The 25,015-nt window shown below is 49.2% G+C and overlaps 2 protein-coding genes across 11 annotated transcripts in view; one reads left to right on the top strand and one right to left on the bottom strand.

The window, feature by feature from the left end:
• Positions 1-244: 244 nt before the first annotated feature.
• Spaca9 (sperm acrosome associated 9) lies at positions 245-9,720 on the top strand. 4 transcript variants are annotated; one of them, XM_070014921.1, is made up of 5 exons: positions 245-378; positions 4,763-4,944; positions 7,925-8,127; positions 8,773-8,920; positions 9,651-9,720. In XM_070014921.1, the coding sequence occupies exons 2-5, from the start codon at positions 4,795-4,797 to the stop codon at positions 9,660-9,662; spliced, it is 513 nt and encodes a 170-aa protein (XP_069871022.1). In that variant the 5' UTR covers positions 245-378; positions 4,763-4,794; the 3' UTR covers positions 9,663-9,720. The 4 variants fall into 4 exon arrangements, with proteins under 4 accessions (XP_069871022.1, XP_069871019.1, XP_069871021.1 ...); XM_070014918.1 differs by lacking the exon at positions 9,651-9,720 and having other exon boundaries at positions 8,773-9,637; XM_070014920.1 differs by lacking the exon at positions 9,651-9,720 and having other exon boundaries at positions 7,931-8,127; positions 8,773-9,637.
• Positions 9,721-10,266: 546 nt separating this feature from the next.
• Positions 10,267-25,015, bottom strand: part of Tsc1 (TSC complex subunit 1) — a 64,310-nt gene continuing 49,561 nt past the window's right edge. For 4 of the 7 annotated variants that reach the window (XM_070014925.1, XM_070014923.1, XM_070014922.1 and 1 more), the window contains 8 exons: positions 24,667-24,710; positions 23,439-23,605; positions 21,531-21,713; positions 19,735-19,845; positions 18,761-18,883; positions 16,460-16,647; positions 16,214-16,375; positions 10,899-15,861 (listed from right to left, as the gene is read on the bottom strand). In XM_070014925.1, the coding sequence (XP_069871026.1) occupies positions 15,345-15,861; positions 16,214-16,375; positions 16,460-16,647; positions 18,761-18,883; positions 19,735-19,845; positions 21,531-21,713; positions 23,439-23,605; positions 24,667-24,710 (1,495 nt within the window). In that variant the 3' untranslated portion in view covers positions 10,899-15,344. Of the gene's footprint in view, positions 10,484-10,611; positions 10,763-10,898; positions 15,862-16,213; positions 16,376-16,459; positions 16,648-18,760; positions 18,884-19,734; positions 19,846-21,530; positions 21,714-23,438; positions 23,606-24,666; positions 24,711-25,015 lie in introns of those variants that run through there. The other 3 variants (XR_011370384.1, XR_011370383.1, XM_070014927.1) reach the window with 3 other exon arrangements.

A 25,015-nucleotide genomic window follows, 5' to 3' on the forward strand; every position in this document is an offset into this window, starting at 1 on the left:
CTCTGCAGCCCGGGCCGCACCCTCGGCCCTCCCCACCCCTCCACCCCCCGACGCCCCCCCGCCGCGCCCTCGGCCCCCCGCAGCCGGGGAACTGGACGCACCCGGCCCGCACCCTCGGCCCTCCCCGCGCCGCTCCCTCGGCCCCCCTGCAACCCCGTCCGGGCAGCGTGGCCACGTGGCCTGATTGCTATGGCACCCGTAGTCACAATCAGGCCCGAGAGGCCGCGTCCGCGGCCCCCACCCACCCACGCCCGCCTTTGGAGCCCTGAGCAGGGCCCTCCGCCCTCCGGGGCCACACTCCACGGAGCCACCGCAGCCCCTGGGCGCTCAGTGAGGCCAAGGCCACTCCGCGGCAGGCCAGGGTAAAGAGGGCCGGAGGTGCGTCCCGGAGCCCGGGGCGGGAGGCTGGGCTGGGGGGCGCCGCTGGGGCGGGCGGGCCGCGGCGCCGCAGGCGCTCTGCCCGGGGGAATTCGCAGCGGGCTCGGGCAGCACTGAAGCGCAGCCGCCAGAGCTCCCGGCGCTCCGTGCTGGCCACAAAAGTCGTCTGTGGACTTGCGGGGAAGGCCACACCGATGGCCGGGAGGGAAAGTCCTGGCTTCTCCGAGTCCATGTGTGAACTTTACGTGTTCTCTTTCCATCCGTGTGCGGCGGAGATACCACAGCGTTCCATGGACCGCTGTGCTGGGCGTTAGTAGCCTGCATGGGGAAAGCACACAGCACATCTAGTCTTGAAAGCCGTGTGAAATAGAACCTTGTATTCCCACCATACAGATAAGGGAGTGGAGAACAGCGGGCAGGGTGACTGGGCCAGTCTTGTCTGCTTTCTGGACAACCTCCCTTTTGACAATCAACAGGCACCTTGAGCCTGGCGCTCATGCCTGTAACCCTAGCTACTCAGGGCTGAGATCTGAGGATTGAGGTTCAAAGCCGGAAATAGAGCTGTAGCTATAGTGGTAGAGCGCTAGCCTTGAGTGAAAAAAGCTAATGGACAGCACTCAGGCCTTGTGTTCAAGCCCCAGTACCGGCCCAAAACCAGCATCAACAAAAAACCCAACAGGTACCTTGAAGAACCTCAAATCCAAACTTCCTCATTTTACAGATTTAAAAAGTGAGGTCCATAAAGAGGAAAATCTTGCCCAGGGCCACCTGATAAATCAGAGGCAGAGCCAGGACTGGAACTAGACATCCTGACTACAGCCTCAAGACACCTCCAATAAAAAGCCAACAGGGCCGCCTCTGGTCCCCAAAGTGCATTCTCAAAAGCCCACGCACCTTGCTAGGCTTGTCAAACCCAACTGCAAAGACAGATGGGAAGAAAAGGCAACTGCCTTTTCCAGGACAAAGAACACAACAACCAAGCCTACAATTTGCACTGGAGAGGGGCGATTTGCTTCCTGGGCATTTCTGAAATGACTTGCCTTTCTCCTCATTTATTTTAAGCCCTAGGCACTTTTCATACCAGGATTTAATCTTCTTTAGCAGCATGGAAAAATACAAATCAATTAAAGCCTAAAACCTATGGGGTAATCATTTTTCCTCCTCCCCCACTCCTAACAAGAAGTGGTGCCTGTACCTCGTGCCTTTTATCCACACTAATTTGGATGCTGAGATTCGTTCAAGGGACAATCACTTTGGATAGCTTATTACAGCTCTTCTCATGACATTCTTGGCGTGCATGTCACAAGTTGCTAGGATCAAGAACTGAATCACATTTGCTCTCAGGGGGTCTTGGGGCCACCAGACAAGGTTGGCTGTGGAGAACTTGGCAGTCCCAGGGTGGCAGGGAACAGGACATACAAAAGATACACTCCCCGCACCCCAAGTGGAACTGGGATAGAGCACTAACAAAAAAGCTGAGGGACAACGCTTAGGCCTTGAGCTTATTCCCCAAGACAGCACAAACACGCATGCATATATACACACACACAGGTACTCTTTTCCCCCAATGTTTGCAGTCTACCTTGCACTGAAATGGGGAGAAAGAAAAAGTAGTGTAGTGAGAGTTGAAGCAAGGCCCAGGATCTAGTTGGTGAACCCTAGAAACAGGAAACTTGCCAGGTCCTTAGTATTTGCCACTTGTCTCTCACCTAGCCATGGTCAATCAATCTGTTGTCTGGAATGTTGGTTCTAAGGAACAGAAGGAAGGAAGGATCCAGGTGAAAATCAGTGGTGATAAGTCCAGGCTTGCCTACTTTTCGGCCGTGATTTTTTTTTTTGTTATTTACTCTGTGTGTGTGTGTGTGTGTGTGTGTGTGTGTGTGTGTGTGTGTGTGTGTGTGTGTGTGTGTGTGTGTGTGTGTGTGTGTGTGTGTGTGTGTGCGCGCGCGCGGTGTGCGCACATTTGCTAGTACTGAGGCTTGAACTTGTACCTTAGCTTTCTCATTCAAGGCTAGCTCTCTACCACTTGATCCGCAGCTCTGCTTCCAGCGTTTTGGTGGTTAATTAGAGATAAGAGTCACACACACTTTGCTGCCTGGTTTGGCTTCGAACCGTGATCCTCAAATCTCACCCCCAAGTGGCTAGGACTCCAGGCATGAGCCACCAGTGCTGGGCTCCTCTGCTTTTTAAGCTTAGTTTTCAATCTCCTTCTACAGCAACCAGTGTTCCCCTGTGCCTGTTGCAATGGCAGGCCCCTATCAGTTTAATCTCAGTAGGCCTGAGAGTTCCCATGAGTCTGCACCCCACATTCTGGGCTCTCAGGTCCCTGCTCTCCCCTTGTTTCCTCTTGTCATGCTCACCCCAAGGCTGAAGTGAGCTGTTTCCCACCACGTTAGGACACCAAGGCTGGGAGATGGCAGCTTGCTCTGAGGGTCAGCAAAAAGGGGTGGAACCAGGTGACCCTAGAGCTACCTTAACTGCTGCCAACCACAGCATGGAGCCCAATGGGCAAAGGCCAGGCTACAGGGCAAGCTCCCCTCTCCCTCCAAATCACCTCCTGCCACTCTGACTTCAAACTAGGCTGGATTAGGAGGAAGCGTTCATCTCAGCACAAAACATAAGGGGCCCTAGAATCTTGATAATCAAGGCATGCTTTAATACAATATTTTCTATAAATTAAGACACCAATGACCCTATTTGAATATCAAAAATTTAGGACTAGGCTCAGTTGCTTAAGCCTGTGATCCTAGCTACTCGGGAGCCTGAGATCTGAGGATTATAGTTCAAAGCCAGCCCCAGCAGGAAAGTCTGTGAGACTCTTATCTCCAATTAACACCAAAAAATTGGAAGTGGCTCTGTGGCTCCTGTGGTAGAGAGCTAGCCTTGAGCTGAAGAACTGATGGACAGCTCCCAGGCCCAGAGTTCAAGCCCCATGGACCCCCCAAAAAAAATTTCAGCCAATGTCTGAGCACCGTGATACATGCTTGTCACCCCCGGTGACAAAGGGAAACATAGGCAGGAAGACAGCAGCCTTTAGCCATCCTAGACATAAAGTGAGATGCTGCCTTGAAAAGCAAAAAAAGAGACAAGAAAAAGTTTAAAAAGCTGTGACCCAAGAGCGCCTGCCTGTACTGGGGGTAAAAAAAAAAAAAAATAAAAATAAAAATAAAAATATATATATACACACATACATACACACACACACATATATATATGTATACATATATATGTATATATATGATCACTTAGCAATTTTATTTTCTTTTGCCACAGTTCTGAATCCTTTAAAATTATGTATTTTGTTCTTTGTAAACTTTTGGTCTTAAACTGCTCTTACTGAAGTACTTTTCTCTCCTGAATGTGCTGAGTTTTGGGCAGCACAGAGGTAAAACTTTTGCACTGAGTTTGGTGCCTACCTCCCCACCCCCCTTCTCTGCTGAGCCTGACTATGGGAGACACAGCAGAGAGCCGGATATGGCAGGCAGTCCATAAACAGGACCATGCCCCACTTCCCCTCCCCCTTTGTCCACTTTAGGGGTGGGGTACCAAGTGTGGGGAGATTGAGCAGGAAGATCACTGGCCCTGGCCCTGTCTCCGGGGAGCCGCAGCTGCTCTGTCTGTTGGCAGATGTGGTGCACACCCGTTAAATTTGCTCCGCTGGGGCTTATGGGGTGTGACTGTCAGGCCTCCCAGTGATGTCCTGGTTTTGATTCATCCAGCTGTCATTTTGTGGAAATAATTTTCTGGTCCATCCTATTTCCTTTTACTCCTCTGCTCCAGCCCCATTGTGGAGGGGGGGGGGGAGTCAAGGCTGCTGAGGGAGACAGAACACAACTGCCTCCCACTTCCATCCCCTCCTCATGCCTGGACGCCTGGAATGTGCCTTCCTCACCCAGCATCCTGTGTGGTCCTCTCCACTTCCATGGTCTGGCTTGGGCCCCACTTGGGCATCACCTCCTCTATCCTGGCTCATGGTGGCACAGGCAGGGGTGGGGAGTACAAGGGTGCTAGCACCACAGGGAAGTGTGTGTGTGTGTGTGTGTGTGTGTGTGTGTGTGTGTGTGTGTGTGTGTGTAAAAGTGTCTGCAGACACTGAAGGCGAGAGCAAGCATCCAGCGCTCAGGGAAGGAAGTCACATTGCATGAGCGATACCATCCTTGACAGGAAAAGGGACAGAAGGGAGGCTTTGCTCTGTTGGGAACAACTTGGTGGATCTGGAGCAAATGCGTGTATGTAGCCTCTCAGGGCCTCAGTCTCCCCTCAGGGCTATGGGGAGCTGCTCAGAGCACACGAGAGGCCATCGCATAACCTCTCCAGAGGACCCTTGCTTCTGCAGCTGGCTTCCTTCACGTGTGCGAGGCCTCACGGTTCTTCTTCCCTTTAGGTTGCCTCCTGCCCTGTGGATGACCCTAGGAGATGACAATGAATGAGGTGAAAGAGTCCCTCCGCAACATTGAACAGAAGTACAAGCTCTTCCAGCAGCAGCAGTTCACGTTCATCGCAGCTCTGGAGCACTGCCGGGAGACCGCTCATGACAAGATCCGGCCCATTGCCAGCATCGAACAGGTGGCAGCCTGGCAAGGGCACGTGTAGGCCCCAGGGGCCCACCACACCCATTCCCTGGGCCTCTCAGCCCAGTGTCCCTCACTCCCAATGAAACAGCAGAGCCCCAAAAGAGGCATAATGGGGCCAGAGTCAAGACTCAGATCCTAACTAATGGGCTGAGACCCTTATTCAACCCCCTACAAGATCTGAGAGTGAACAACATGAGTTTAAAATGGGCATGAAAGACTCAGCCAGCCAGGCTTGAGCACAGGGCCTGGGCACGTCCCTGAGCTTTTGTGGTCAAAGCTAGCACTCTACTATTTGAGCCACAGCTTCACTTCTGGCTCTTGCTGGTTAATTGGAGATAAGAATCTCACAGACTTTTTTTTTTTTAAACCGGGGCTGGCTTTGAACTGTGATCCTCAGATCTCAGCCTCCTGAGCAGCTAGGATTACAGGTGTGAGCACCGTGTGGTGCTTAGCAGCATCTTCCCCACCTGCTAATTTTTGTATGATTTCCCTCCCATTTTTGACTTGAACAATAAGCAGAGAAACATCCACAGAAACCTCCCTTTATATCTATCCATTGTCACACTGAGCTTACTGGTCTGTGTGTGTTTCCTTCAAGTATTTGAAAGGCAAATGGTTTCAATGTCCCAGAAGCTCAACCTTCCAAGAGTGCCAGGCAGGCTTTGACTCCAAAAGTAGCCTTAGTCCCACCCCACCTGAGCATCTGAATTGATGCTATGGCACACTAGGGAGAGAGTTTAGATTCACTGTTGGTTCTGTGTGTGTGTGTTCTTATTAGCCTTTCACTCTACCACTTGAGTCACACCTTCACTTCCTGACCCTGTGTTCTGACTCTCCATCTGAAGTGCTGTTTCTTTCCCTCTCTTCCCTCCCTGAACCAGGGGTTTTCCAAGGGGTTACCTGTTCACCACCAGGGAGCTCAGGGATATAGCTTTTGTGTTCATACAATCTAAGTTTCCCCTACTGCCTGTGCAGGCCCTTGTGCAGGCCTCAGCCACAGGAAATCCCAGACTGAGGTTTAGGGTGCTGGAGGAAGTAAGAGATATACCTCCATTCATTACATGGTGACATAGTTGGCTTTGAATAGGTCAATTAAATGGCCAGTTCCAGCACCAGATCAGGCCTCCCACCCAGGCCTGGGGAGTCCAGGTAGTCCAGTAGAGAAAGACCCTGACCTAGGAAGGATCCCCATGCTATCAAGAAAGAGTTGAGGTCAGGCACTGGTGGCTCACACATGTAATCCTAGCTACTCAGGAGGCTGAGGTCTAAGGATTGTGGTTCAAAGCCAGCCCAAGAGAAAAGCCCATGACACTTATCTCCAATACACACACACACACACACACACACACACACACACACACACACACACACACACACACACACACACACACACACACACACACACACACACACACACACACACACACACACACACACACACACACACACACACACACACACACACACACACACACACACACACCAGAAGTGAAACTGTCTCAAGTGGTAGAATGCTAGTCTTGAGCACAAAAGCATCCAGGCCCTGAGTTCAAGCCCCAGGACCAGCATACAAAAAAAAAAAAGGTGCTGATGGCTAATGCCTGCTGCCCTAACTACTCAAGAGGCTGAGCCCTGAGGATTGTATTTTAAAACCATCGTGGGTGGGCAAGTCTGTGAGATGCTTATCTCCAATAAACTACCAAAAAGTCAGAGGTGGGGCTGTGACTGAAGAGGTAGAAATCCTGTCTTGAGCACAAAAGCTAGGGAACAGCACCTAGGCCCTGAGTTCAAGTCTCAAGACTGGCACAAAAAAGAAAGGAAGAAGGAAGGAAAGAAGAGCGGAAAAGTAAACCAAAGAACCAGTAATTTGTGTCTTGCCTAACTTTTTAAAGAAAGGTTTCCATATTTCCTAAATTTATTCATGAGGTTTTTAAAGTTTTATTTGTGTTACTTAAGCTCCTGATCCTTTTTTTTTTTTTTTTTTGGGGGGGGGGTTCCGATCGTGGACCTGAACTCTGGGCCTGGGCACTGTCCCTCAGCTCTTCAGCTCAAGGCTAGCGCTCTACCACTTAAGCCACAGCACCACTTCTGGCTTTTTTCTTTTTGCTTATGTGGTACTGAGGAATCGAACCCAGGGCCTCATGCATGCAAGGCAAGCGCTCTACCACTGAGCCACCTTCCCAGCCGCAAATCCTGATCCTAAGAGTTGATTTTTCAATATGGATGTAGTGCAAAAGAGGCCACATTTTCTTCTCATGTGGATAATCTTTCTCTACCTTAGAAACACAGCACAATTTGATGATGATGATGAATTCTCATTTGCCTCAGTGTGTGTCTCAGAGTCCCCAGAACATACTAGCGCCCCCCCCGGGGTGTTTTAGGGGGTGAGTGCTCAGGAGTGTGAGCACTTGGCTAAACCACTTCCAGTGGTGCCCTGAGCTGGCTATTTCACTGTTCTAGACTGCTAGCATATCTGTAAAACGAATGTCTAAAATAGGCCTGGGGCTCATGCCTATAATCACAGCTATTCAGGAGGCTGAGATCTGAGGATCTTGGTTTGGAGTCAACCTGAGTAAGATAGTCTATGAGAGTCTTATTTCCAATTAGGTAGCAGATAGCCAGAGGTGGAGCTGTGGCTCAAGTGGTAAAGCACTAGCCTTGAACAAAAAAATCCAAGTGAGAGCACAAGGCCCTGAGTTCGTGTCAGTACACATACACACACACACACACACACACACACACACACATGTACGCACGCACGCATGCACGCACGCACGCACGTGCGCGGCCAGGCCTAGAACAGCATTCTGCATGGAACCTAGAACACATAATGGTGTTAGCTGTATGTCCTGATCCATCTGTTGAAGTGCTTAACTGCTGGCACCTCCCTGTGAACCTGGGGAGCTAGCAGGGAAGGGGGTGGCATTCCCTGGGGGCTGACAGCTCAGTTCACAGTATGCTGGCCTTGGCAGGTACAGAGCTACATGGACCATTACTGCAATAGTTCCACAGACCGGCGGGTGCTGCTCATGTTCCTAGACATCTGCTCTGAGCTGAACAAGCTCTGCCAGCACTTCGAGAACCTACACTCGGGCACCCCAGTCACCAACAACCTCCTCGAGAAGTGTAAAACCCTGGTTAGCCAGAGCAACGACCTGAGCTGCCTCAGAGCAAAGTAAGTCCCTGCCTGTCCTGTCAGCAGGGCCTCCATGACGGAGCCCTCGGAGATGTCAGGGGACTCTGAGCTGGTTCTCTCCTGTTGCTGAGGAACATGACTGCTGTCCATTAACCTACAAGAATGCCAGGCCCTGTGGCTCATCCCTGAAATCCTAGCTACTGAGGAATCGTGGTTTAAGGCAGGAAAGTCCTTGAGACTCCAATTAAGTACCAAAAAGGTGGAAGTGGAGCTGTGACTGAAGGGGTAGAACATTAGCCTTGACCCAAAAAAAGTGCAAGGGTCCAATGTGCCCAACTCTCAGGGACCATAGTGCAATGGTACAATGTGTCCAAGTCTCAGGGGAGCTCTGTGTGTGTGTGTGTGTGTGTGTGTGTGTGTGTGTGTGTGTGTGTGTGTGTGTGTGTGTGTGTGTGTGTGTGTGTGTGTGTGTGTGTGTATTACATACATATTTTTGTTCTTAGCTCAGTCCACGTAGGCTCCTGCAAGCCATAGGTCAGTGGGGTTCTTAGCCCCATGTCTTCTGAATCAGAACTTGTGGGGACAGAGTCCAGTTTGAAGACCCCATGGGATGACTGCTGTGTGCAGGCTGGAGGCTGCCCGACCTCACAGCAAGTCTAGCCTCGCCCCTGCCCCACCATGCAGGTACCCGCACGATGTGGTGAACCACCTCAGCTGTGATGAGGCCAGGAACCACTACGGAGGCGTGGTCAGCCTCATCCCAATCATCCTGGACCTGATGAAAGAATGGATCGCCCACACAGAGAAGCTGCCCCGCAAAGTGCTGCAGCACGTGAGTGCGACCCTGTCTCACCAGGAAGCCACTGCGGGAGCCACTCAGCTTGTGCGGACCTCAGACACCCAGTTAAGGAAACAGGAGAAACAGGAGTGTAGGCAACTGGCAAAAGACAGCTTCAAACCTAGCGGGACTAAAGATGAAGGACAATCAAAGCCCCCCTGGAGGCCCCCTGGTGGGAACCTAACTCAAAGCCAGGGACCTGCTCCACCAGTCAAGTAATATGGTTGATCCATTCTCATTAGCACTCAGCCCACGCTATAAACCCCAAAGGGGGATGATACATTGTTGAGAATTTCCTGCTTTCACTTCTAACTTTTCTGTAAGCTCTGAGCTGTCTGGAGTCTCCCCAACTCCATGAATTGCCCGAATAGGACGTTGGTAGAGGGTATCTCTGAGGAAGGGTGCAGATGCCAGGTCCTGCATGTACCAAGGCCACCACGGCGCCTGAAGGCAAGGCAGCATCTCCCTGTCTGACAGGGATGCTTCCGCTGTCAGAACGCAGGGAGAGTGGATAGGCTGAACTCTTCAGTGTGTTCAGTTCCCTGGGCCAAAGCAAAGCGATGAGTCTCCTTGGGAGATGGAGCCCATAGCAGAAGCTAGGATCTCATTGTGTGGCTCAGGCCTGGTTTTCACAGCCTAGAAAAGGGCCAAACACTGTAAAATATGTCCTTGGCTTCTACATTTGCCAGAAGTAAGGTCTGACTGTTGGTTTTTCCCTTCACAGGGGACGACTTAGCTTCTGTACTGTTGCTTCCTCGGGGGGGACAGTCAAGAATAAAAAATGTTTTACCACCTCTCTGCCTGCGTTGGTCTCCTGGGATTTACCCCTGAAAGAAAATCTGTATCTCTCCTAAGGCAGCACAGGACATCTGGCTGTGCCAGGTCCCAGTGACTCATGCCTGTAATTCTAGCTACCCATGAGGCTAAGATCTGAAGGTCTGGGTTCTAAGCAAGACTAGGCAGAAAAGTCTGTGAGATTCAACTCCATTTAACCAGCAAAAAGCTGGAAGCGGAAATGTGGCTCAAGTGGTAGCTAGCCTTGAACAAAAAAGCCAAGAGAGCGCAAAGCCCTAGCGCATCGTGCACATGCTCTCTCTCTCTCACACACACATCAGCAAAGCCCTTGCAGACATCAGAGTACCACTGCAGACAAGTGGGCACCCACCCCCAAAGGGCTCTACCTGTAGGAGTCACTTACCACAGGTCTACGGAGGGTAGCCTCTAGCTGTTTATCCAAGTCTGTAATGTACCCCTTGAGATACCTGTTTAGACAAAACAATCAAAACAAAACAAAACCAAAAAAACCCAAACAGTAACAACAACCAAAAAACCCTCTGAATTCGCTAGACAAATTTATAAACTGCCCTCTCCACGGAGCTGTTCCAGCTATTAAGATGGGCCGTGCAGGACTGAATGGCAGACATGGCTGGGCCGAGAAACCATGCAGGCTGCAGGCTTCATCACCGTCACTTTCTACTAGCCTCAGGCCAGGCGATCAGGAGCAGGGGGATCTCGAACGCCTCCTGTAAAGGTCGTCGTCCACAGTTTGCTGAATGACTGAAGAGTAAAGAAGAGGTGGAGAGCCGGTGCTGTTGGTGACTGCACACGTGTGTGGGTTCAAGGTTAGTAAGCACTCAACAAAATAAATGTCCTTTGGGTTCCACCAAAGGACTCCATGAAACTACCTGGCTGGCTTCTCAGGACCAAGACAGAGAGCCAGCTGCGTGGCTCTGCAGACCTGCAGCTGCCTGGCTTTTAGGAGGGTTTCTCTTCTCCACATGCCACTCTACAGAGGAGCAGGAACGAGGCAGATGGGTTGTCTGTGCCGTGGGCAGTCTGTTAGAACACAAAGGCTCTTAGAAGCCATTTACAGGTCCTCCTCCAGCACCCAGGTAACCCCACTGCAGGCCCAAGGTTTCCGTACCTCTGGACACAAGGCCAGTGGAAACTGCTATACATCACCACAGCAGAGTAGTGCAAAACAATAAATTTTTATTTGTTCACAGTTAAACACAAGCAACTGCCTTGACATTTTAGAACATTCTAAGGACAGCAAACCCTTTGATTCCAATTTCCACTCACTGAGATTGTACCATGTTCTCTTGCAGTCTGTATTTATGGCATCTGATGTGGACTGACGTGCTTTTGAGGTGAAGGTGAGAAAGTTTAATCCTTTTGAGAAGAGGCAACTTTTCTCCATTTCACTAAAAGCAGTCAAAACATCGGATTCCATTCACTGATGGGCTCCTTTAAACCGCATTAGCCGCCTATGGTTCATCATGATTGAGTTATAAAACTAGATTATGTCTTAGCAAAATCTGTTCCTCCGTAATGTATTTGTGGTCCATAGTTGTCTCCTCGAGTGAGCACTGATTCATCCTAGTGCAAGAGCCTGGCTGCCTCTGTGATGAGCCAGGCATGTGCTGTACAGAGAGGCACCAGACCCTCCCGTCCAAACACTGTGCAAGGTAGGGAAGCAGAGGGAGGGGCTGCTCAGGGGCCCTTCAATGCTTGAAAGATCTGTTTCGCTGGCTAAACTAGCCTACTCTCCTGGAGCATGGAGAAGGTTGCGGCACTGGGAGGGGTAGACAGCTTCTTGGCCTTCGTGAACTCATTTTGAGGCCAAAAGCCACGGGCAGTGCAGGTTTCCCTCATGGCGGTAGCCCCCCCCCCATCCCCACCCCGGAGGTGAGCATTACTGGCTGAAGGGCACGAAGGTGAGAGATGGGGAACGCCACTCCCAGGGATACTGGGAAGCCTGATGGAAATAAGAAGCCTGTCCTGGCCTAAACTTGTTCTTTAACCTTCACAAAAAAATCGAAATCAAGGAAAATGGAGGACTGCAGCAATCCAGGGGAAGGGGACAAGGCCATGACACAGACCTCTGGATGTAAACAGATACACAAACTTCTTCCTACTGGCTTCTTTTTCCAATAATCCCTGCAGGTCAGTTTCAGGGCCTGGACCTCAGGAGGGCACCATCCAGATCACTGCAAACATGGCTGCTTGCTTCCTAGTGGGCCACTGGATGGGGCCAGGCTTCTCCTGGACCACACACTGAGTGCCCAAGAGGGTGGGTGACACTCCATCTGCACTGCAGTGCGGGCCAGGCCTGTGCAGTGCCAGACCTCCCTCCAGCTTATCCACAGTGCCTCCTGCCCTGCCCTGACTGCCCAATAAGAATACTAGCATCCTCCCGTGGTGCTTTCCTTTGTGCTTCAGTTCTTTCTGGCTTCCCATAGTGTTTGGTGCAAAGTCTCACTAGCTGGTCCATGCACACTTCAGTTCTGTTACACAGAAATGCATGCCGGGCTTTCTTACTGCCACTTGAGCCATGTGTTCCAATTCCTAGGCCTGTCCATCCCACACCACTATGGATATCATCTGAACAACTGCTACAACAACAACTCTTTCTGCACTGAGAACTCCAGATGCTGCCGCGAGTGGCCAGAGCCAGGCACCTGTTGCCTGTTGCACTGCTTCGGCCCAGGGAGGCACTGGCCTCTGGCTATGGGCAGGCAGCATGGGGACAGGGGCTAACTTTTCAAACTGCCAGTGGCTCCCAGGCCTTTTTCCTGGGTTATGATGGTTCTAAGAATAGTTTTACTATTTCCCCCTAATCACATCACATTCAGCAAGAACCTTCTGCAGCTGATTCCCAAGGTTAGGCAAGTCTTCTCTCCTGACGGCTGTTGGCAAACCTAGAGAGGCCACCTGTCTTAGCCAATGTTCCGAACACTGAGCTCCAAGGACACCTCTTAAAATCTCGAGCCAGTTTTCTTATGTTCACATATCTGTTCCCATAGCAACAGTGTTTGTGGACTTTCTGTGGAAGTTCTATCAGATACCAATGTGTGCTGATGGACTGAGGTGGGCTCAGGAACTCCTTTTTGTCCACTTCTCCTTCCTGCTCTCTCACCCCCAAAATGATACTGCAATGTTCCTTCTGGACACAGTCCGTGCTGCATGAGGCACAGATTCCAGGCTTCCCAGCTCACACTGACCCCAGATGGTGTCAGAAGGGAAATCTGAGTAACTTACGCATGTCAGCTATCACAGTGCTGGCTCCCAGTTGTTTGCACCTACCAAGCTACTTAATCAGTTTCAAGACAGACCTGACCTATTACATTATTTTTTCTAATACCTTTGCCTGAGCCTCAAATGCCTGTCAGAAGCTCCTCCCATCTCCTATCACTTTTTCATCCTCAAAATAAATGCTTGCAACTGTCAAGTGAACCCACTGAGTCCAAGCATCTACAGCTCTCAGAATAAAAGCAAGCCTTATTACTAGTTGAAATAAATCTGTGGTCTTCTAGAACTCAAAAGAACACGAGCTGGAGTGCACTGGGAGGACTGGCTGCACAGCCGGGTATGGACACCCACGCTGGAGGACCAAGCTGAGGGGCCCGGCAGAGCCTCAGAGGGGCTTCCTCTACCTCACCCACTCTACTATGCTGGGACCCTCGATTCAGGCCTCCAGCCTCCCTTCCCTGTATCTCACAAGCTGTCCATTTAAAGTAGCTTGTTCTTTAGACTGCCTCCTTTCCTTTGCCATTTAAGGAGAAGCTTTGCTCTAGGAAGGGGGAAAGCAAATAAAACCAGGTTCAATAGTTCACCTGTAGCATTTTTCTCTTTCTGAATTTGTTCACACTATCCTTTTCTGAAATGGAACCAGAAAACTACAATGTATTGGATTGTAAGCTTTCCTTTGGACAAAGCTGAATTAGAAGTGTGGCATCTCCAGTACCTCACTCTGGACATCCAGTGGCAATGGCCGGCCTCTGTGGGCTGAACAGTCAGTGGGCACCAGAAATCCTGACCCCAACTGGTCTTCAGCTGGAATTGCCATGGTGACACAGAATGTCATGTAGTCCAGCTGTCTTTAGTTAGGGAAGCTAGAGTATTTACTGCCACACTCAAAAAAAAAAAAAACAAAAAAACAAAAAAAAGACGTCCACCCTCATATGCTGTAAGCTTTCATACGGAGTAAGATTTCGTACCATTACAGTTTTTCAACTTCTTCATGGCTGAACCTTTTGATTCTATTCTTTTCACATAAAGAATAGAAACAGGAAAGCCTAGTTCATTGGCTCTTTCCTGACAAACCTCTGCTTGCCTGGGTGGGAATACCAGGCAACAGTTCTTAGGCTTCTAGCATTTATTTCAGGAGCATATGTCAAGATTGTGTCCTTTGCTGCTGACTGGTGGGACGTCAGGAGCACGTGGGGCAGGGTCCAGGCAGTCAGACCTCATCAATACCCTCCTGGGTTCTGCTCTGCCATTCCTAACGGGAAAAGTGGGGGCAACACGAAGCTCCCAGCAATCAGCTTTGAAAGTCAGAACTGGTGTGAAAAGCTGCTACTTTTGCCCAGAACTTACTATCATGAATCAGCCCTGAGCCTGAGAAATGCTGGTCACATAAACTCAAGACAACCTTCAGAGCCTCTTTGCTGCAGCTGCATCACAAAGCAGCTGACACATACAACAGGTGCAGGTGAACTCAAGGGGAAGCTGACGAGCCAAAGGGGTAACCAATGGCTCAGCCCAAAGGAATACTTTCACACCTGCAAGAGCTTCACTGGCATCTCCCCTTGCTGCCTGCAGAGAATAAGACTACCACCTACATGCCCACCTATGGGCAGCATGGTACCCGCGTTCAAGCAAATACCAAATAAATAAGAGGTAGTGGGGGAAGGAGGGACAAGAGCTTTCCCAAAGGGCAAAGAAGTGCAGCCTCCACAGTGCCAGCTACACTGTCAAAACAACAGGCATTTGTTCACACCGAACTTTCGAGAAAGCCTATCAGAACCGCCAAAAGAATGTAAGGGTGAATGAACCATTGTTTTTCTAGATCTGCTGCTTTCGATGCTGAACTTCAAAAAGATAGCAGTGAAAAGCAGTGCCAAGTCTCCTGTAAAAGCCTTCACATGACAATAACCAGCTTTGCAGGCTATGTCCTTCTGGAAGGGACAACACTGGACTTACCTGCAGTACCGCCAACTGCCTGGTCTAACCACGAGCCACTGTTATCTGAGCTTCAGGAAAGCAGAGAGTGGTGTGTTGGACTCACGATGAAATTTGGCCTCATATTGCACAGGTTCGATGGATGAAACCATTTGGGGGAAAGGAAGGAGGAAAATAAAGCTACTAAGGAACACACCACTGGCCCTCCATTAGTACACGCTGCTAGGCAAATGAAAGACAGGTGTGGGGTGGGAGAGGGGAAGGTTAAGAGGCATTTCAATGCCAGATCCAAAAACCATTCTGCATTCAGTCAGCTACCAAAAGGACCTCTGTCTCATTTTCACCACACGTGAGCAGCCACGCAGACCCTGGAAATGGGAAAGCCTTGAACGTGCATTCACACCTCCTGTTCTATGCCAACGAGATGCAAGTTAACACTGACTGACCCTCCTCCTTAGCTGTGTTCGTGATGACTCTCATTGTAGTCCATAATACGAAGCTGTCCAACACTGTCCGGGGCTGGGGGAGACAGATGGGGGCCGTCTAGGTTGAGGGGACTCTTGGCTTCCACACCTGAGTCTTTGCCCTGTTCTGTCTTTAGAGTCTCAGAAAGGCTACTGATGGTCATGCCGTCTTCATCACACTGGCTCTCGCTCTTGTTACGGAACAGCTCCCGGGCCTTCATGCCCAGGAAGCTTTTGGAACTGGGCAGTGAGCCCACCGTTGGGATGCTGGTGGAGGGCTCGCCCACAGTGGTGTCCCACCAGCTGCTCAACGGGCCTGCCTTCTGGCTTGGGGGCTTCTCTGGGGTAGAAAGCTCACTGCTGCTGCTGCTGCCTCCAGCTCCTCTAGCTCCGTAACTGCCCCGGATACCACTGGGCCTGGGGGTCTTGGCCTCACCGTTGTGCCCAGATGCCTCTTCGTTGTGCCCTGCCACGGAATCTGAGCAGCCGTCATTACAACAGTCAAGCCTGTAAAAAAGATCCAAGGAGGAAAAAAGGAGTTGGTGACTGAGGCATCCAATGGGAGCTGTACAATTACTGGATCCTCCCTTCCATGGAACCTGAACTCTGCTTGCCTGCTCTGTTTTGTAACAACAAAGCCAGACAAGAGTCTCATCAAGAGAAACTTAAGCATGACTCGTGAGTCTGTCTGGATGGCAGTCTACAATACAAGCAGCAGATCAGGAGGCAAGTTAGTGAAGGCAACTCTCTGAAAAGGAGCGGATTGAGTGCTACAGCCCTGACCAGAGGAACTGCCATGCCCCAGGCCACAACATGATCCACCTTCATCACAAGCTTTGTTGAAACTCTTAGCTCCTACCTTTCTTCCGCTGCCTCTGCTGCCTCTGCTTTTTCCTCATCAAGTTTTTGCACGAGGTCATCTTTCTCCAACCTGCCATACAAGTCTAAGATCTCCAACTCAAACATCTGGGTGATCCGTTTCTGAGTCTCATACCTGCTCTCTGCGGCCAGCAGCTGTCCGCTGAAAGACACAGACCCACCGGAACATGAAGGGTGTACTTCATAAAGAGCCCATCATTGCCCGGTCCTTTCTGATGAAAGTTACCTTGCCTGGCTCTTGACATCCTCCAGGTATTTCTTCTGTTCTAGAAGAAGATGGTCTTTCTTGGCCAGAAGAGATTCCAGTTCCAAAATCCGTTTCTGGGAGGTATCGAGCCTCTGATTCTGCTGGAGAACGTGGCTTCTGTTTTTTTCTAGCTCTTTCCGATATGCTGCTTTCATCATTTCTACTTCCTAAAAAAGGGATTGGAGTTGATACTTCACAAAAAATTAACAAGCCATATCTACTCTGAAAGCCATATCATCAACGTTGAGAAGACACTGCACGCGGTAGAAAGATGAATGAGGTAACTCTCTGGAAAGCAAGTTGGTGAACATTAACCCAGTGACCCTTCCTTGAGATCTGCCCCTAAGGAAAGTACCTTGCCATGCACTGGTTTTCTTAGGAAGGTAATAAATCATAAGGTGTAAGGAAGTGAACTTTCACCATAGCAACCTGACCTGGAATCTAACGGGGAAATCCAATACTTTCGGGTATAGCATATCATGGACTGAGGCTCTGAACTGGCTGGCAGACAATGTGGCTGCATCAGCTGTACTGCACGGCTCCAGTCTTCAGCACAGGCTATGTGACCAGCTCTGACATTTACCTAAGCAACAGCAGTTAGCACTCTCACACAGAGCTCTACTCAACTAACCCAAAGTGGGAAATATTTTTAAAAATGGTGTCTGTGCTGCATATGGACATACTTTCTGGTCATTACACCCTGTAACAACTATTAATATAGCACTGACACTGTATCAGGTACTTCTATGTGATGAGAGATGATTAAAGTATATATGAGGATCCGAATGGATTAACTATAAACACCATGCCATTCTATATGAGGGAATTGACCATCTGTGTGTATGGCTATCTGTGGGACCCTAATACAAGGTATTGAACCAGGAATACCCATGTGCTCTTATTGCCCCTCACCAGCCTGACCAGCCCTTCTCTACTTTACTCTCCTCCAATGGATGAATGAGTACGTCCAGGCTCCAGGCCCAGAGGCCAAGCCTGGCCAGCTTAAGACTATGACAGGGTAGAAATAAGCAGCACTCAGTCCTGGAAGGATGGAAGTATGTAGAGCATTTCTGGGAAAGGTTTCTCACAGACCGAGACCAACAAGAAGAAACCTTCTCCTCTTCCTTAAGATATCACAGTGTCTTCCTAGGACATGTATATACGTAAGTACACAACTGGCAAGTGTAAGCACAGCTAGCCAGAGAATACTAAGGCTGACAGGTAACTAGAGCAGGCAGTGGCATGAGAAGAGCCTAGTTCCTGTATGTTCTTTCCAAACTGCCAACCTGACTAACCTGGGACTTCTTGTCAAGCGAAACAATAAAACTCTGTGGCAAATCAGTGTCTGACTTACTAAAGAAAGTATCCTGACTAATAAATCAAAATATCATCATCACCACTATAAAACACACCCCAAAGAGTCTGAGGTTGCCCAATATAACCCTACCTCTCTGAAGCTGTCAAAAACATGTTTCAGCAAACACCTTTCAGAGGTCTCTTTAGTCTGTTCACCACCTTTCTTCTCCCAAAGCCCTTCTGTCTCCAAAATAAGTAAGCTGGTTTCTAGAGAGAAAGTTCACATTTAACATCCTCCCAGAGGCTAAGTCCGAATCTAAGGCTGAGAGGAGCTGAGAAACAAGGAGCAATTCAACTATGAAAATTAAGTTTCCCTCATTCTAAGATGACGGTCTCCATTTGGCCAAAAAAGATGCTTTAGAAAGTATAAGCCCAAGAAACCCTAGAAGCCCATGTGTGATGGAGGAACTAGTGACAGGAAGCGTCTGAGCATTTACTATTAAAATTCCATTCCCAGTTCCTTCACTAACATTACCCGAGGCTATCAGTAAAGTGACATGGAACTTCTGTCTCTACGCCACTGGTGAGGCACTAATTAATGTACGAGCATCCCATTGTTGGCCTTGTTGCCAGGACTGCACGACCACAGGCAGAAACGAGACACACCATGAAAAGGAAGAAAAGATGGCACATACCAGTGCACCCTACCCACATCCCACCCTCATCTCTTCTGGATGTCCCTGGAGGGGGCAAGGAGAAGAAAGGGAGAGAAACACCTTCACCCCTACTCTGCAGCAATACCCCAAAGCCACACAACAAGGAGACAGGCAGACACTCCCATGATGGCTTGGCCGTGTGTACAGCAGGGCGGGAGGTGGGGTGGGGATGATATAGTGGAACAGCCATTCTATGTGATGTGCTGCCTGGGTCTGCAAAGCTTTTCCAGCTCAGTCCCATACCCCTAACCCACACAGAACCCCATACCTTGGTGGTATCCGAATGCTTGCTCTGCAACTGCTCCAGATACAGCTCGTTGACCTCCCCAAGCACCAATAGCTGCCTGTTTAAGAATTCCATCTGCTGCTGGACCGACTCACTATTTGAGAGCTAATCAAAACAAAATAAGCAAGGTGAAAATCCAATAACCCCAAATGAGCAAATAGGTATTAAACAGGGAGCCATCAGGAAGCTTAAGTGCCTCAAGCTAGGGGACAGTGAGCAAGGCCCATGATTCCCGATACTCTGATAGTATGGCTGGTAGGGCGGGAGGCACCCAAAGGCAATGCAAATGGACTTCAAAACTATACTAAAAAGAAGCATAAAATGAATCTCATCACCCAGAAAACACTGGAGCAGACAGGCAGAATATAGGATGGAGCTAGAGGAAAATCACCTATTTCTGAGTAACAACCCCAAAGAGGGGGTGGTATCACAGTCCCCAAACTGTAATATTATCTACTTACATGAACAAGGTGTCAAGAATGGATTCCATGGAGGCTGGGAAGATGGCTTAGTGGTAGAGTGCTTGCCTAGCATGCATGAAGCCCTGGTTTGATTCCTCAGTACCACATAAACAGAAAAGGCTGGAAGTGGCTCTGTGGCTCAAGTGATAGAATGTAAACCTTGAGCACAAGAAGCTAAGGACAGTGCTCAGGCTCTGAGTTCAAGCCCAAGGACTGGCAAAAAGAAAAAAGAAAAAAAGAAGAAGAAAAGAAAACAAAGAGTTCCATGGGACATGCATGGCCCAGAGCTCAGTGGAGGCTTCTCTGCTGTGGGGCTATGTGTCCTACCCACTCACTGACAGTAACATGGAATGAATCTAGACATTGCCAAATAGTCTCCAGAAGATGGGGAAAGGGAACAAAATCCTTTACTGCTGTTTCCCCAACACAGATACTCAATTAATATACCTGTCCCATCTGAAGGAAGAAGGGCAAAAGGTATGTCTTATGTCTTACCTTTTGAGAAACCTGGCTGAGCAGCAGCTCCGTGTGACACACCTTGTTATTGGCCTTCTTCAGCTCTATCCGCAACTCTGCAATCATATTCCTACAGTCCTCCAGCTTTGTCTACCAAAGAGATATGGTTGTGAAGTTATGGCATCACTGATAGGCCAGTCCTCTTGTTTGCTCGGTGAAAAATGGGCATGCCTCATTCTCCAACTGCTTTCCTATTCCTGACTTACGAGTCCCCTCTCTTTCCTTTTCTGTCTTTTCCTTCCTATCTTGCTCTCTTTCTTATGTCTTTTTTCTTTTCCTTTTTTAATATAGGGTTTCACTATGAGTCCCAGGTGGCCTGGAACTTGTTATGCAGCCTGAGCCTCCCAAGGGCTGAGATTATGGGTGTGCAGACCACACCTGGCATTTGACTTTTTAATTTTAAAAAGTTGTGGTTGATTTCTTAGTTCCTTCCTATTTAACAACAGGAAAAAGAGACCGGGTACTTGCAGTTCCCAAACTGTATGTAAAAGAGCCCTGAGGCTATCTATCAGCAAACACAGAGATCTGCCAAGCCCTTGTGCTTTTTTGAAGGGAGCATAGCGCCATCTGTGGGTCAGCATGTGCACTTACAACTAGACAGAGGATATACAGGGCAGTAGTAGATAGTACTGAATATTTGCGAATAATGTCGGACCTTGCAAAACCTGTCTTTTTGGTGAACATGGTGATTTTTTTTTTAAAAAGCACCATAGCCGGGTACTGGTAGCTCACACCTGTAATGCTAGTTACTCAGGAGGCTGAGATCTGAAGATCGCAGTTCAAAGCCAGCCCAGGCAGGAAATTCCATGAAACTCTTATCTCCAATAAACCACCAGAAAACCAGAAGTGGCACTGTAGCTCAAGTGGTAGAGCACTAGCCTTGAGTTGAAGAGCTGAAAGCGCTCAGGCCCAGAGTTCAAGCCCCACAACCGAAGAGGGGAAAAAAGCATCATGAATAGCAGATATAGAAAAGAAAATGAAGCCGGGCGCCAGTGGCTCACACCTGTAATCCTAGGTACTCAGGAAGCTGAGATCTGAGGATCATGGTTCAAAGCCAGTGCAGACAGGAAAGTCCATGAGATTTATTTGTCTCCAATAAACTACTCAGAAAAGGCCAGAAGTGGCACTATGGCTCAAGTGGTAAAGTGCTAGCCTTTAGCACAGAGAGGCTCAGAGACAGAGCACAGGCCCTTAGTTCAAGCAGGACCAAAAAAAAAAAAAAAAATTGTATGATACCAACAAGTGTACATGTGCACAGGTTACTTAAAAATCAGATTTAAAATAGTTTAAATATATATGCAGTACTTTCAGGCATTTGTTAAATCATTAGGCCATCCACACTCATTGAGCTCTTCAGACCTACTTACTTAGTGGTACTGCCAAGTATTTCTTTTGACTCAAGAGGGCCAGGGCACTAAGGGAGCCATGAACCAAGAAAGTTGGGAAATTTATCTGCCATTTCAGAGAAGAAAATATTCAGTTCAGTTAAGCTAAATAAGACAACAACACTGGGGCTGGGAAGGTGGCTCAGTGGTAGAGCGCTTCCCTTGCATGCATGAGGCCCTGGGTTCGATTTCTCAGCACCACCTAAGCAGAAAGAAAAAAGCCGGAAGTGGTGTTGTGGCTCAAATGGTAGTGTGCTAGCCTTTAGCTGAAGAGCTGAGGGACAGCGCCTAGGCCCAGAGTTCAGGCCCCACAACTGGACCCCCTCCCCCCAAAAAAAGAGGACAACACTTATCAAGTTGTGTCTCCTTCCAAGCCGCTGTAGTTTTTACCTGTAACTCCTGGCTCTGGTTGTAGAATTCTTCGCGGTCATGTTGTAGCTGGCGGATCTGGCTGTGAAGCTGGGTCACCACTGTGTCACGCTGCTCTTGAAGTTGACTGTATCTGGCTTGTTCTTTCTGCAGACTCACCTTCCATATCTGGATGTCTTTCTCTTGCAACTTCAACTGATCTTTCTAGCAGAGATCAGAGATGCCATTACGTTAGCTGCCATCCAGCATGGGTGGTGATGCTCAAGGATAACGCATACCATAAACATTTTTCCAGTGATCACTCAACTCACCTTAGAACTACTCAAGAGTCTCAGAGCTCTCTCTTGTCCTAGCTTTAGATCAGGCTTTTCCAAATTTCACACTTGGCAAATGGATCTTAAGTTGCTTAAGAGAGTTTTCTCAGGCATAAACATCTCTGATGCTCTCAAAAGTCCTAGCTATCAACATTGGAATGAGGCCTCTAATATGCAGCACTGGTAAAGTTCACTAAAATGCTAAAATTTACTAAATGCTTACAGTGCGCCAGGCACAGTAGTGAGTCAGCATGATCCTAGCAACTGAAGAGGCTGAGATCTGAGAATCATGGTTCAAAGTCAACCTGGAGAGGAAAGTCCCCAAGACTCTTTTTTTTTTTAAATTTAATTTTATTTGTGAACATACTGTACAGAGGAGTTACAATTACATGGGCAGGATAATGCGTACATTTCTTACCAAGCATTGCAGTCTCCTCCTTTGGTTTACCCTTCACATCCCTTCCCAGCCTCCCCCCCCCCTCCCCAGTCCCCAAGACTCTTATCTCCAGTTAACCACCAGAAAACCAGAAGTAACACTATGGCTCAAAGTGGTAGAGTGGCTAGCCTTGAGTGAAAAAGTCAGAGATAGCATACAGGCCCTGAGTTCAAACCCCATGACCAAAAAAACAAAACAAAACAAATCAGTAATGAAGCTTCAGAAGGGCTGATTACTTTTCTAAGATAACAACTGGTAGAGCCAGCATTGAAATTGCTATGCCTATGACATCATTCATGCTTCAGTTCTATGTCATGAATTAGCTCTACAGGGGCTAGTTTCATATCAGAAGAAATAAAACACAGCTTTGGACCTTTTCTATCATCATAGTCAATTATAGGCAAACACAAAGTCACTTGTCCCATGGTTTCTGAGAATTAGGAGGGAATTGTGAGATCTATTATTCACATTTAACCTTCAGTGCCATCCACTGCAGTGAGCATGACAGACACTGATTGTGACTTCACCACTCTTTCTAGGCTCCCACAGGACACAGCCCAGAACAGAACAAGGGCCCCACCTTATCACGGCAGCACTGACTAGGGTTATTCCCCACCTCACCATGGCAGCACTGACTGAGGTACCCCCACCCCCCCACCTCACCATGACAGCACTGACTGAGGTACCCCCACCCCCCCACCTCACCATGACAGCACTGACTGAGGTCACCCCCCACCTCACCATGACAGCACTGACTGAGGTACCCCCACCCCCCCACCTCACCATGCCAGCACTGAGGTACCCCCACCCCCCCACCTCACCATGGCAGCACTGACTGAGGTACCCCCACCCCCCCACCTCACCATGGCAGCACTGACTGAGGTACCCCCACCCCCCCACCTCACCATGCCAGCACTGAGGTACCCCCACCCCCCCACCTCACCATGGCAGCACTGACTGAGGTCACCCCCCACCTCACCATGGCAGCACTGACTGAGGTCACCCCCACCTCACCATGGCAGCACTGACTGAGGTACCCCCACCCCCCCACCTCACCATGGCAGCACTGACTGAGGTACCCCCACCCCCCCACCTCACCATGGCAGCACTGAGGTACCCCCACCCCCCCACCTCACCATGGCAGCACTGACTGAGGTACCCCCACACCCGCCATCTCACCATGGCAGCATTGTGTTCCTCCAGGGCCGCTGCTCTGATCACCTTGCGCAGGAGCCTCCTGTTCCGGAGCGCGTGCTGCTGCCTCTTAAAACGCTCATAGAGTAATTGGTTGTGCAGTAAAAGCAACTGGTCTCGAAGGGTGCGGATCTCATCTGAGGGAGGAGAGCCTGATTTTAAAGCAGAGGGAGGGGCAGAAATGCTTTTTATATATGGTTCCATGAAACCCCTTCCCTTAGTGTAAGAAACAATTCTGCTAAAACCAAATCACTATGCAAATGACCGACCAGTTGGTTCCCAGCAACAGCTGCTGGCAGGAGGAGGGATGAAACTTTTCACTTGTCTCCTTTTTATTTTTATTTTTTGGGGGGCGTGATGGTGGTGGTGCCAATCCTTGGGCTTGAACTCAGGGCCTGGGTGCTTTCCCTGAGCTTTTTTGCTCAGAGCTAGCCATCTATCACGTGAGCAACAGCTCTACTTCTGGCTTTTTGGTGGTTAAGTAGAGATACAAGGTTTTTTTTGTTTTTTTGTTTGTTTTTTTTTGGGTCCGGTCGTGGGGCCTGAACTCTGGGCCTGGGCGCTGTCCTTCAGCTCTTCAGCTCAAGGCTAGCATTCTACCACTTGAGCCATAGCGCCACTTCCGGCTTTTTTCTTTTCGCTTATGTGGGGCTGAGGAATCGAACCCAGGGCCTCGAGCATGCAAGGCAAGCGCTCTACCACTGAGCCACCTTCCCAGCCCCGAGATACAAGTTTTATTGACTTTCCTACCTGGGCTGACTTCGAACCATGATTCTTAGATCTCAGCCTCCTGAGTAGCTAGGATTATAGGTGTGAGCCTATTAAGCCAATGCCCAGTCAGCCAACCAGTGCCTAGGTCCTGTCTTCCTTTTAAGATAACGCACACCCAATTTTGCACATATTCCAGACTGCCTTGCTCTCTGTGTAGCTGCTCCTTGGCTACTGGGCTCACCTGTGCCCAGAGAAGATTCCAGCATGTCTATATCACATGGGAAGTGGGGTGTGAAGTCTGCACCCATTGAATTTCTACTCCCAAGTGCACAGCACTTGTTACTTTTCAAAATAGGAAATGCTTAGTCTACAACTCCTGGGATCCTTGCACCAAGCTTATAAGCTGGCCAAAGTGGGAGCCCCAGGTCATGCTTCCTTCAAGGTCAGAAAAGGAACAAGAAAGTAGGGACCAGTGGATATAGCACTAAAGTAACAATTTTACCTCCAAAGTGGGTCCAGTCGACAGACTTGCTGGGTAAGGACAACCTAGGAAGAAGTTTTAAAATAATGAAGTTTCATATCAGAGCTAGAAAAAATTATCTCAACTTTCAATTGCAACAAGACTACATCACTTCCTTATGGTCAGAATCTTCAATTACCTAAGAAAATGTCAAACTCTTCTAAGTTCGCCTGAAGTTGGGGCCTTAGAGGAAAGAACAAGTAGGCATCCTAATGCACACAACCCATCTCCAAAGAGGAGGAGCCACAACACCAATCCCATGGGCTCAATTGTGGCCTGGGTCTTGGGGTCAATTTGCCAAGGTGCTGAGTGGAAAAACACGGCTGCTTCC

This window comes from Dipodomys merriami, unplaced genomic scaffold (genome assembly GCF_024711535.1).
Source record: "Dipodomys merriami isolate MVZ:Mamm:240054 unplaced genomic scaffold, mDipMer1.0.p SCAF_11, whole genome shotgun sequence".
Lineage (NCBI taxonomy): Eukaryota > Metazoa > Chordata > Mammalia > Rodentia > Heteromyidae > Dipodomys > Dipodomys merriami.

What these genes read in the sequence shown, in the direction of transcription:
- Spaca9 (XM_070014918.1), top strand. Translation starts at nt 4,795, where the DNA reads ATGACAATGAATGAGGTGAAAGAGTCCCTCCGCAACATTGAACAGAAG. An exon ending in CCATTGCCAGCATCGAACAG is followed by an intron (nt 4,945 to 7,924) that starts GTGGCAGCCTGG and finishes TGGCCTTGGCAG; the next exon opens with GTACAGAGCTACATGGACCA. An exon ending in CTGAGCTGCCTCAGAGCAAA is followed by an intron (nt 8,128 to 8,772) that starts GTAAGTCCCTGC and finishes CCCACCATGCAG; the next exon opens with GTACCCGCACGATGTGGTGA.